Here is a 13,157-nt window from a genome sequence, read left to right as displayed (position 1 = left end):
TAATGTTACAGATAAAAGTGATGATACTGTGATTGTTCTTCACGATTGTAAAAATATAGATTTAATAACAAGTAAGTGATCAATACAAGCGGTAAAAATAATAACAACAACAACAATAATAATAATAATAATAAACAAATACAACGTTGTATATTCATTATTTAATAAACAGAAGCCATCAACATTATCATTACACAGACGTCATCATCACTATGACCAGTCGGGGTTCCGGTTGTTAAAAAGACAATGATGATGTTGACCAACCAGAGCCAATACCACCTGCGCCGCAACATAGACGACTACGATTACATTCACAAGTTCATCCACAGACACCAATTACGTCTCCCATTGCCCATACTTCAAATAAAACAGCAAGAAACATTGTGTGGCATTATTTTAAACCCTCAAAGGATCGTGTTAGAGCAACATGTTGCTTAGGTAGAACTATTGTGAAAAGGGGTAAGCCAGGTACCATCTTGCACCTCTTCAAAAGCGCTCTTATGACACATCACCACCACACAAAATGACAGGCAACTCTAGATAGCCAGCATAACACAAAGAGGCTTTGCAGCTATCAGACAACACAGTGTAATGATACAGATGGAGAGGGACACAATAGGTTACTGGCGTCAGTAGACTTAACACAATCACATTTTTTTCATGGTGACAATGCATTTGATCCTGTTGATTTAGAGGAATGTGGGATTATGATAATCCATAGCAGTGATGATGATGATGATGGCGTGGGTGCTAGACATGCTGTTCTGCACAGCATCAGATTGCAAAGCAAACATGATGATGTGAGTGCCTACTACTAGTATAAGAAGCAGGATATGCATCACCCCAATGCCACAGCAGCAGCTCACAGTTTGGGAAGTGTTTGATAAGGTGGAAAAAATCCACCGCACAAATGAAAGTACTCTGGTGCTGAATGGCAATTTATCTAAAATGCTTTCTATAGACTTGTTGCCATTCAAATTGGTTGAATCTGAGGGATTCAGAGAGCTTATTAAAAGCTGTGAACCAAGTTGGACCATAACAAGCAGATCTTATGTCTCTTACAAGTCACTTCCCAAACTGTACAGCAAAGTTGTTGCATTAGTGGTTGACACCCAAGCACAGTTGGAGGGAAGTAGGGTACACCATACTACTGACATGTGGAGCAGTGGTCATGGAGGCAGTGACTACCTAACTGTTACTGCCCATTGGATATGTTTTTACTATTGTCAAACCACAAAATGTCATGGAAAAAAAGACAGCCAATGTCTGCAGCATCAAAATGTTCCGCAGACATGCCACTTTATGTACAGTATGCAGAGTTTTGAAGAAAAGGCACACACAGCTTCTGATGTATTAACAAAAATATAGAATTTAATACAGCAGTGGCTAATTTCAAGGGCACTAGAGGTTGGGTTTGTGATGGGAGATAATGGTTCCAACTTGGTTGCAGCAGCAAGTAATAGCAGCCAAAGACATGGCCCTCCATATTGGAAAATGCTCTTTCACTATAGCATGGTTCGCACTAGCTCAAAAGCAGCAGGCACCTCTGATAGTACTAGTGCTATAGACATGGTGATCGTTAATTCCTTCCTCATAACTCTTATCCTGCGAATACTGGGCTACTAAAATCAAAAGATGGCCTGCTCTTGCAAAGGTGACAATGGATTGGCTGAGTTCTCCTCCTACAAGTGTGATGTCAGAGTGTTTAATACAGCTGGTGCAAATCTAACCGACTGCCGAACAAAACTGTCCCATGGCAGCGTGGAAAGGCTCTCTATAATCAAGATGAATAAACATCTTATTCCTTCCAAATATACAGCCCCTGTCCCAACATTCAAGAGGCTATGTCATGGATAGAGTATCTAGTAGATAATTAACACTTCTACCAGCATATATAGCTACACTTTAAAAATACCATGCAATAATAACTGTCTATATGGCTGTGTGAGTGTCACTCACCAATATCAGTGCCCTGGCTGCCACCACCAGTAAGCAGAGATGTCAATTAGCACAACTACTACCAGCAGAGGTGGCACAGGCCAGTGTGCAACATTAGTAGATTTGCATCTGCACAGCGCCTCACTTGTTCAGTTTTCAATTGTTTATCTCCTGCCACTGCCACCACCACGATATCATCCATCATGATTGTGTTATTGACATGACCCAAAACTATCAAATATTCCATATATAATATTTAAAGATTATTTGAACTATCTAGTGGGTGGGGCCCAACAACACAATACAGCAACACCCAAAGTGTCGGAGGTCAAGGCTATCTCGGAGGGACTGTTTTTAGTGTGTCAAGTGTGGTGTATACTTCTACTTACTGTGCTAGTGCCTGTTTCCCCGAGGAGCGCACCCGGTGTCTGATCCCTACTACGGAGTGCATTGGCGGTATTGGACGTATCTGCAGACGTCCCTAGCTGATGGACGACAGACCGGAAGCTGTTTGCCCCAGTTGGACTTACTTGCTTCTTGTATCTGCTGTGTTGTAAGTAGGATTCTGGTTATACCACCAGATCATCATCAACAAGCCATCTCCTTTTTATGGAACTTTGTTGTTCTTTTAAATAGATTTTTAATAAACTAGCTTAACTGTTTATACAGCTTTTGTTTGTTTCTATGTTATATGTTGTGTTTGTTTGTATGTGTTGTTGGTCTTCGTTAGCATTTGATGTGTGTTGGCCTTTATTAGCATTATACACTATGATTTTTCTGTCTGTTTGATTTCACATATTACATGACGTCATCTACAGAGCTATAAAAGCTGGTCCATGTGCACAGGATTGGATTACCTCACAAGGACTTTATGCATCCATGTACAGACGAGCCAATGAGTATTCTAAAACGTGCCTTAAACTTGCCTTAAACTAGCCAGGTACATGCTGTGTGACATTTCTGCAGAGGCTAATGGCCCATCGGATTAACACAGCAGGAGTTCATGGCAGTCCCATTAAATTTGAATGGGACTGCCAGGGACCCTCGCTGTTAATCCGATGGGCCATTAGTCTGTCTGCAGAAATGTGTGAAATGTTGCAGCATGTACCCAGCATATACCCAGCATGTACCTGGGTCTTTTTGGAGATTGCCCCAGGTTTGTTTTAGAATAATCGTCGGCACTACAGTATTAGCACATCTGGACATTTGTTGGACTTTTCTCTGAAGGTGCCTGTCTGTATCTGTTTTCTATATGAAGATTTGCATCTCTTGAAATACTGACCTGCTATAGGACTTTTGGGTAATCCCTGTGGATGGCTTATTGGCTCATCTGCTTTACATAGCATTTCCTTGGAGGTGTATGTCTCCTCCCTCCAGGAAAGAGCCCCTACCATGTTTCTAATTAGTACAGGTATACAACACTTCCGTGTCAGTCTGCACATCACCCTCCAAGGTGAATGTAAAGTATAAGGCCGAGTCCATGGTCCCTGCTGGCGTGCTGAGGCACGCTGAGGCGCAGGGAAAGCGGGTGCTTTCCCTGGCCTTGCGGTTGCTTACCGCAAGCGCTCTCAGCATCCGTCAGGGGGCGGTCCGGGGGCGGTCCAGGGGCAGGCGCGTCACTGGCCGGGGGCGGGCCAGTGACGTCACGGAGCTGGTTCGCCCTCATTGGGCGAACAGCTCACGTGACCGGCCTGTCTCGCCGGCAAGCGGGGGAATTTTAAATTCCCCCAAGACCTGCGCTTCCGCAAGCATGCGGAAGCGCAGGTGAGCCCCTACTAAAGCCGCTCTAATTGCGGCTGTAGGGGTTCAGTGCTGAGCGGGAGCGTGCGTCAGCACGCTTCCGCAAGCACGCAGCAAACATGTCCGGGGCCTTAGGCTGGCAGAAATAAATATATGTAAATTTAATTATATTCACACCAGGGAATTTGTGCACCCATAGTTTACCTTTATAGTAAGGTAACTATGATACTGGCTTTAGCCAGCTTTATTTGCACTACTCACAATAAGCATTTGCTTTATTTAACCCCTTCAGGGCTTTCTCACATTTTCACTAGTCCATGGGACAATAATTACATATATTCAGTTTAGGTACAGTACCTCCAAATTCAGTTATGCCTTGACGTTGGCTGCAGGCTTCTAATGCATTGGCCAAAGGGTGAAACGAAATAACCCGTATTCATGAGATCACAATTTTATTTTAGCCTAATTGGTAGGATCGCAGGAATTGTTCTTTTTGTTTTTCTATATGTAAGGCCTATATTTTTATCAGCAGCAAACTTCTATAGCGAGGAGCGCGGTAATATCATTCACAATAGTCATTCACAAATATTAGTCCAATCCTTTTCCTTGCTTCATACTCCATAAGGGCATTTTAATATAGTGTCACTGAAACATCATAGGGGTAGGCTTATTGGATCATCTGCTTTACATAGCATTTCCTTCGAGGTGTATGTCTCCTCCCTTCAGGAAAGAGCCCCTACCATTTTTCCAATTAGTTCAGATATATCACACTTCAGTGTCAGTCTGCACATCACCCTCCAAGATTAGGTGAATGTTTAAGGCTGGCAGAAAGAAATATATGTAAGTTTTATTATATTCACACCAGGAGCGCAGAAATCATTCTTTTTGTTCTAATACTGTAAGTCTATATGAAGATTTGCATCTCTTGAAATACTGACCAGCTATGTTACTTTGGGTAATCCCTGTGGATGGCTGACATGAGTCAGAGCATCTAATTACTACCTGGTTTTAACAAACGCTATTGTAACTGGTTGCTGACACCACATAATGTAGGGTTAATTATCACCTTGGCTAGAATTCAGTTACTTAAGTGATCTTACCCTCTGTCATATGATGATTCACGAACCACCATACTATCATCCACATCATTATCATAGGGACAAAGCAAGTAATTGTGGCTTCATATATTAGTCCTATTATAATGTTGAACATCAAGTAGTAGTGGTGTCTCAAACAAGCCAGCCCCTTAAGTACCATCTGTTCTGTGCCAGGCAGGCAGTGCTACACCCGTTTCCAACACATCTGTCAGAATTTACCATTGTCATCTGGAAGCCACCCACCAATTGCATAATATTCATGCTGTATGTTAAAAAAAACAAAAAAACAGTCAGTGTCTGCATCAACAACATGATTAATAGACATGAAAATGTATGTATGCATAGTTTTGATTAAAAAAAGATATATACAGCTCTGAGTCCTGATGTTTTATTTAAAAAATTACATAATGTGATAGAAACTGTTCTAACTCCCACTGCCCCTACCAGTCCCAGGGCACTAGAGGTTGTGTATGTGGTGGGGGATTATGGATTTAAACTAGGTATAGGAGAAAAACTAGGCAATATACAGCATGATTGACACATATTCCTTGTCTAGTACTAAAAAAAGGAATGTGTGTCAATCATGCTATATTTAATTAATGTGCAAAGCATTTACTTAATTGTGGACTGAAAAAATTGTATTCAATGTACACAATGTTAATTTTTTTATTACAAATATGATGCTACTTGGTTTTAATTTTTAACAACCGATTAATCAGCCAGTGTTTTGTTTTCAATTTTCCTACGTCAGATTAATCCATTGTACTTTCTTTACATTACAATGATGGATTTTGAGGGGGGAAAATGGGAAATTCCAGGAAACGGATTTGGACTTGTCTTTACTCTTGAGAAGCTAAATAACAGAGATGATCAAGCAAACTTAATATAATGGCATGATGTACTATTTTTTGATTGAACAATTATTTTCTGTACATCAAATTGAAGATATGGAGCACATGCAAAAAGAATCGAGTTCAAGTGAGTTGCCTTTTTCCTCACTGTCTAGATTCTTTGGTGGTTTTGGCTTAATTTAAAAAAATCACAAAGTTCTTTAATCTTACGTAAAATGTTTGCTAAAATAGGTCTATATTCTTTTTTTCTTAAAGTATACAGAAGAATTGAAATATTATACTGTAAATTAAATTGAAACTACATTCAGATTTAAAATGTTGTTTATTATTACATACTCTGCAACTATACTTTTTTAGCAGGCTCACTACATATTCCTGTAAGACAAGTTGTAGATCCTGTATTACACAGAAAGTTTGTTGTGCATTGTAAGATGGATACTGTAGGTTATGTGACTTTCATATGTATTGCCTGGAAGTACTGCACCTCTGTTCAGGATGAGTAGAGAAACCACAGTGGTACCTATTTTCTATCTACAAAATGTTGGAGGGTCCGTTATCATGCCTGCATCCTAATGGCTCAAAAAAAAAAAACAAGACTCTGAAACTATACAATCTTTTAAAGAGCCTCACACACTATTTCTTCCTGTTATAGATAATAATATAATACATGTAACTGCAGATATACTCAAGCATACATAGGCACATTGAGTAGGTTACTTATTACAGTGCTGTCAGGTCCAAGTAATGAATATTCAGGCTACAAGGATTTCTGGAAAAAACTCAAGTTTGAAACTTTTGTATGATTGGCAAGTCAATAGAATACTGCTGCGGCCGAGTTTATTCGAGCATTTTCCCGTTCTCGGCCACAGCAGTAACCTGGCGCGCGCCAGAGGGTGCCGGGCGCGCGCCGAAGACACGGAGGAGCGCCCTCCGATCGGGGCTTTCTCCCTCCCGCTGTCGGGTCCGCCGGGTCCCCTGGAACCCCCTGCCGCCGTCCCCCACATCGCGGGACACCAGGGCTCCCTCGGGGAGCCCTGGACGCGCGTGCAGGGGGCGCAGGCACCCGATGACGCGTGACCGCGCGTCGATGACGCGTGGCACGCCGAGGGAGTGCGGCTAGCATGCCGGGGCATCCCCAGGCTTGTGGAGCTAGCCGCACTCAAATAAAATGTGCCGCCTGTGTACAAAGAAAACTGAGCAAAGATTTTGCTAGTTTATATTTTTGGATTTGACTTCCTGGATGAGAGTACATCCAGTAAGGGTATGTGTCCGATTCCAGCCCCTAACAACCCGGTAAGGAACACGATTTTCCAACTTTTCTCAAAATAGTACAGTAAACACTTAATAAAGGCATCCAGGTGTGTCATGTAACCCTTAACCAATCTCTTCAACATAACATTATTCACTCCACAGATTTCTAAATCCCTTGCTGTGATGTCAATCTATAGTATGTCTGAAAAGGTGTATTAAAAATGTTACAAAATGGAGAAATGAACAAGTTTAGTTAATGACTCTGGCGTCAAATTCCAAAAAGTCTGGCTTTTATGGCAGGCCCAGACAGACATCCCAGGAGTGAACGGTACCACAATTCTGCTTTGATAGTCAGAGGTGCATTCTCGTCTGATGGCTGGTAAAATATTACAGCGCTGGGCTTGTCGGGTTCGAGAAGTGAGCATAGGTCGGACCGCACAGGGTGTGAGAACAGGAAGTACGATCGATTTACAGGGATATGCAACACAAGAAAAGAGCCACATCCCCCTTTCCCATGTATTTATGTTCTTTAGTGTGTTATGTTTTTATTTGGATGTAACTTGAAACAATGGAAGGATTGTGTATTATGCTTTGTCTTGAAAATCAATACAATTTTAAGTTACAATTTTTTTTTACAAAATGGTTAAAAATAGAGAGGTGCAAAACTTTTATTTAATTTTCACTGCTCATGAATCTCTCTCTCTCTCTCTCTCTCTCTCTCTCTCATACACGCTTTAGGTAATAACTACGTAATGTTTTGTTAAATCGCTGGCTGCGTTAACTACAACGGGCCTCTGTTGATAGAGGGAGCACATGCTTTGAAGATAATTTGCACTAACGTCCATTACACTAACGCAGGGGTCCATTACAGCTGAAATGTAACACTACATTTGTGAGCTTTAAAGACACCTGTTAGTACTTAACGAGGTGTTAAATTAAGTTAACATTAAGTCATTAAGTCAATAACTGAGCTTTGTGGATCTGGGCCTCATTGTTTGTATCTCTCAGGGGGTAAATCTATGTATGCGAAGTGGCTGTACTCATCTGAAAATCTGCATTGAAGTTTGGCCAAAAATGGCCTGAATAATCTCTTCCGAGTATGTGGAATAGGCGTTTACTCTTTATCCACCAAAGCAGCAGATCAAGCCGTTTTCGGCCAAATATTAAATGAGGAATTTTGTCTGAAGAAGGCCTGATCTGCAGCTTTGATGCATATAGAATAAGCATCATAGAGCTAATGTATTAAGGTTTTTATGTCAATCTTCAACATCCATTTGGCATCTCTCTGGTAGAGGCAGGAAGAAAATCACACCCCTGATACATTTTGTGAACCCGCAGTATGTCACTTCTTCAGGCTAGCTTTCCCTGTGGTGAAATTCTAAATAGACACTGAAGATTAAAGAATGAAAGAGATGAATATATAAGTTTTTATTGTTATAAAAATAAACAAAGTTGTTTCTAGCAGTTCAGCAGTTCCTACATGTTTGGATTTAGATGTTTATTTGATAGCAACATTTTTATTTTTTAAACTGTGATTTATTTTATAAGAGGTAGATTAATGAAATGCACATGATCACTTGAAAATGGCTATGTGCAAAGCAGTAACTTTCACTAAATTATACTGTAAGTGGCACTTTGGGCCAGATCCAAATAGGTCCATTAACTCAGAGTTCATAACACTACATTATCAAAATCAGTAACAGACATAATTTTGCCTAAGGTTAACACACATTCACCAAGCTAATTAAATGCAAAAACAATGGCTATTGTATTTCTCATTGTCATAGACTAAATGACTTGCGTTAGCTTCAAATGCCATGGCGTTAAGCATATCTTACCTACAGGTGCCATTAGTTCCAGCAACACCCAAAAAGAGAGAGAGGAGAGAGAGCAAAAAAGTTCTATTTTTTTTATAAAGTACCAAGTTATTTATATACCACCCCAAAATCTGTCCCTTATAAAATATCTGGAGAGATACTTGAACAAAACTGAACACATCTGAGATACACGAGATACCTGGGATATGTGCTAATTTGTATATGCAAAGTGTATATAACTGATTGAAATTAGCACCTTTTCAATGTATTTCAGGTGTTTTGTTTTGTTCACATGTATCTCTCCACATATTGTATAGTGGAGTGTTTTGGAAAAGAAGTCTTCTAATGGTGCACTATTCAAAGAAGGTCTCATCACGACACCAGTGAAATATTTGCTTTATTAACAGAAAGTGTAAAGTGCAGAACATTTTGGGGAATTCCCTGACTCAGGTGTAATATTCACTCCCTCTGTGCTCCCTCTATCAACAGAGGCCCGTTGTAGTTAACGCATGTGTTTATGGATGAATATATATCATCTATAAAAGACTCTTGGTACTTTACAAAAATCCATATTTCAGGGTTTGCATGGGAGTAACACCACTTTTAGGTATGACTTAAATAACTTCTCGTTACATTCCTTTAACAGACCTTTGTGGATAGGCATTGTTATTGGGAAAATATATTTTGCATACAATTATCACTAACATCTGTTATGTAATGCCCTTTCTGGCCCAAAACATGACTTAACCTAATATTATTGAAATTTGAAGATGCACTTAGGTTAACATCATGTTAACGTATTTATTGGAGTTCTCTGGATCTGGGCCCAAGTGGTATACTAACTAAAATGTACTGTACATTTGTTCAAACAAAAAAAACCTTAACAATTGCAATTTACTTTAAGTTTGCTTACTGTAGGTGTATGGAATAACATTTCAGAAATACTTAAAAATACTGTATGGGTTTCAAATTGCAGGACAAATATGTTTTGTATCCAATGTAAACACAGTAGTGCACATAGAACTGTGCACCAATATGTTCTTGAGATTTGTGAAATATGAATTTTTGAAATAATATTAAAACACACTTACATTTTCTAAACCAAGAAGAACAAGAAGAGGGATTGTTGTCATCCCTCCCTGAACCCATTCCTCTAATGACACCGTTCCATCACGGTCATAATCAATTTCTTCCATCATTTCATGAAGTATCTAAAAATATAAAATTACAAACACTTTTAATGGTGAACCATTACATCTATATTGACCTGCAGTTTCTAATGAATAGAAAGCATTGATATTTTTTCACAACTAAATAATCAATTAATTCTATAGGCATAGGCTCTTGCGTAGAGCTGAAAATGCTTCACTTTATTTATCTTACGCTGCCTGCTCTTTACCCTTCACTATCTCCCTTCACTTAACCTCCGTCTCCCCCCTTCATTTACCTTCTGCTTCCCTCTGCATTTACTATCTGCTCACCACCCATTAAATATCTGCTGCAACCCATGTATCCTCCACTACCCGGCTTCTTTCAATACACAATGCCCCCTCCTTTTACCTTCTGCCACCCCCTCCTTTCACCCTTCATTGCTTCCAAATCCCCCCCTTATTTACTTTACCCTCTGTTGCCCCCTCCTTTTACACTCCTCTCCTTTACTCCTTTACAAACCCTTTGCTGCTTCCCTCCATTATCCCCTGCTTTCCACCTTCATTTAAACTCCTCTTCCCCTCCACTTAGCCTTTGCTTCCCCTCTCCATTTATCCTCAGCTGCCCACTCTATTTACCTTCTTCTGTCCCCCTCAGTTTACCCTCTGCTGCCCCGTCTTTTTACCATCCACTGTTGCCCTCCATTTACCCTCCCCTGCCTTCCCCATTTACCCCTGCTGCCCCCTACATTTACCCCCCATGGTCCTCCCCATTTACCCTCTGCTGTCCCTCCACCTTCTCCACCTCTTCCCCTTTTTAGATGCCCTCTCCTTTTATTTTATCAGACCTAGCTCAATAGCTAGGGTGTACACTTTATGGATTAGTGTTCTATATCTATACATTAGAGTGTCAAATCAGTGGATTAGTGCTCTGTATCTATACATTAGAGTGTAAAATCAGTGGATTAGTGTTCTGTATCTATTCATTAGAGCATAAGGCCTTCTGGCCCCATGCGGCACACTGAGCATTTTTCCCGGCTTGCATAGCATGACTGGTAGTGCACCATGGGGCGGGACATATGAGAGAGCAACCGTATGCGCTGACTCTTCACTGTCCTATGCTGCTACCCCACTTGACTGCAGCAGGAGCTATCGCAAGGTATGCCTGGCCCATAGTTGTCCCCGGGTAGCCTTTGCATGTTCCTGCTGATGCAACGGCGTGACACCATGTGTCACACTGATTTCACATCACCCGCTCTGCTCCTAATCAGCAACTTTGAATATGCTCTGTGGGACACTGCTGTTGAGGGTAAAATGGAAGGGTGAGGAGAGTAAGAGGAGACGGGAAAGGAAAGAGGCGAGGGTAACTAGGATTCCCAAAACATGTCTTCTTACCGCCTACTTTAAGTATAAAGCTGTATTGACACCATATAACTGATGTAAAACAATTAAAATATATGTATAATAATTTAAATGTGGCTCTGGGATGATATATATAATATTTAATTGTGTGGTAATGTATTTTTAAATACATTTGATAATAAAAGGTACTTGAATAATGCAATATAGTATAAAAGTGCATAACAGGAACACATTAAAATATCATATACACTATGATAGGGTCGTATATAAATTATTAGGCATATATTTACTGTGATGTTAATAAATTCTACAGTGGTAATGCAGCTTTAAGTCCAACTACTGTAGTTCTTCCAGAGTGCCTACTTCAAACAAGAGGTCTGGAAGGTTCTGTATCTATACTTTACAATGTAAGCTCTGTGTTTATATATTATACATTAGCGTGTAAGCTCTGTATTTGGCATTGTCAGTGTGTCAGCATGGTCCAGCATAATGTGCGGCAAAGTGTATAGTACTGTCTGGTTATACTAAGCACCAGTGTATAGTGTAGTCTCGGAAAAGTTATTTCCATTCAGAGACTTTGCAAAACAGTTACACACTTTGTACTGATAATTACCAAGATTTGGGCAAATACTTTACTAATTATAATATAATATTAGTATTCATTGTTAATATATACATATAATATTTGCTTACTGGACTAAGCTCTGTCACATCCCATTCTAAATATTCCGCAACGTGCATCATCTGTGTAATTATATTTTCCAACTCCTAAAAGAAAAACGAACATATTAATTCCATACTATACTGACTCTTTGGGGCTTAATTATTAAACTGTTATCGTGCCATTTGCGACACTATTGTATGACTTTACCATTGAAGTCAATGGTAGTTTACATGAAGTAATGCCCCGATTGACATTATTAATGAATAAAATATTTTAATTATGGTAGTACAATTTTAATTATGTTGCTTAGAACTGTTAGGCAAAACAGATAAAATTGGTTGTACAGTATTTATGTTGCTAGACAACAGTATTAAGTTCTGCTGCCTACATAATGTACATGTATAAAGTTAAAAACACACAATAGGAATATTTCATTTTGTCATCTACACTGCAAATATCTAGTTGACATTTCTGTCAAATCTTCTTTTCCAATAATTACAGATGTCACTGTGAGTAGATGTGAGGAAGCATGTTTATGCACACAAACGTTTTATAATTCTGTGGCAAAAAATCTGCCAAAAATGTGTCTACGAAGAATCCAATAAAAAATCAATAGGACGTTTTTTATTTGATACAGTACATCTGGTGCAGTTTGTTTTGTCCCAGAGTTACTCCACTTTTGCCTTCATACATAGCCCCACTGAGTCTAAACATATCACAGAAAGTGCTACTTGTTGGATTATTAACTCTTATTTCTGTATTTCTGTTATCAACAGTGTTAATTCCAGTCAACATGGCCATGTTTAAGACCTTCAGTGCTGAAATTGCCTATATCCCTTATTGAAGTGTTGTACAAACTCAGTCCTCAAATGCTACCAACAACTAATATTTTAAGGATATCTATGCATCAGCACAGGTGGCTCAATCAGCGGCTCATTTTGATTGAGTCACCTGCGCTAAAGCAGAGATATCTTTAAAACATGCCCTGTTGGTGGCTCTTGGGACTTAGTTTGAGCACCACTGCCTAATTGCTTGCACCCAAAAACTTATTTCAAAGATAAGATACCATAATACTATATCATGCCAAATAGTTAAAGGAATTTACCGTGCTATCCAGGTGCCCATTTCCATCTGTGTCATACAGTCGAAACATAACTACAATAAAAATAATGAAACATGGTAAATAAACTGTTAAAATATATTTACCTGTAATAGTAGGATTAAGCTTCGTTAAATGGTTACTATTTTTCAATTATGGCATAAAAACTGCAAAATAATTTCTAATGGTC

The 13,157-nt window shown here is 39.5% G+C and overlaps 1 protein-coding gene across 2 annotated transcripts in view; it reads right to left on the bottom strand.

The window, feature by feature from the left end:
* Positions 1-13,157, bottom strand: part of DGKB (diacylglycerol kinase beta) — an 895,737-nt gene that overhangs the window by 736,382 nt on the left and 146,198 nt on the right. For both annotated transcript variants that reach the window (XM_075587224.1, XM_075587223.1), the window contains 3 exons: positions 12,974-13,023; positions 11,898-11,972; positions 9,786-9,905 (listed from right to left, as the gene is read on the bottom strand). In XM_075587224.1, coding sequence (XP_075443339.1) covers positions 9,786-9,905; positions 11,898-11,972; positions 12,974-13,023 — 245 coding nt within the window. The remainder of the gene's footprint in view (positions 1-9,785; positions 9,906-11,897; positions 11,973-12,973; positions 13,024-13,157) is intronic.

The sequence above is a fragment of the Ascaphus truei genome, chromosome 2 (assembly GCF_040206685.1).
Source record: "Ascaphus truei isolate aAscTru1 chromosome 2, aAscTru1.hap1, whole genome shotgun sequence".
NCBI lineage: Eukaryota > Metazoa > Chordata > Amphibia > Anura > Ascaphidae > Ascaphus > Ascaphus truei.
Note: the sequence above shows the minus strand (reverse complement) of the source record. Positions and strands in the feature narration are given on the sequence as shown.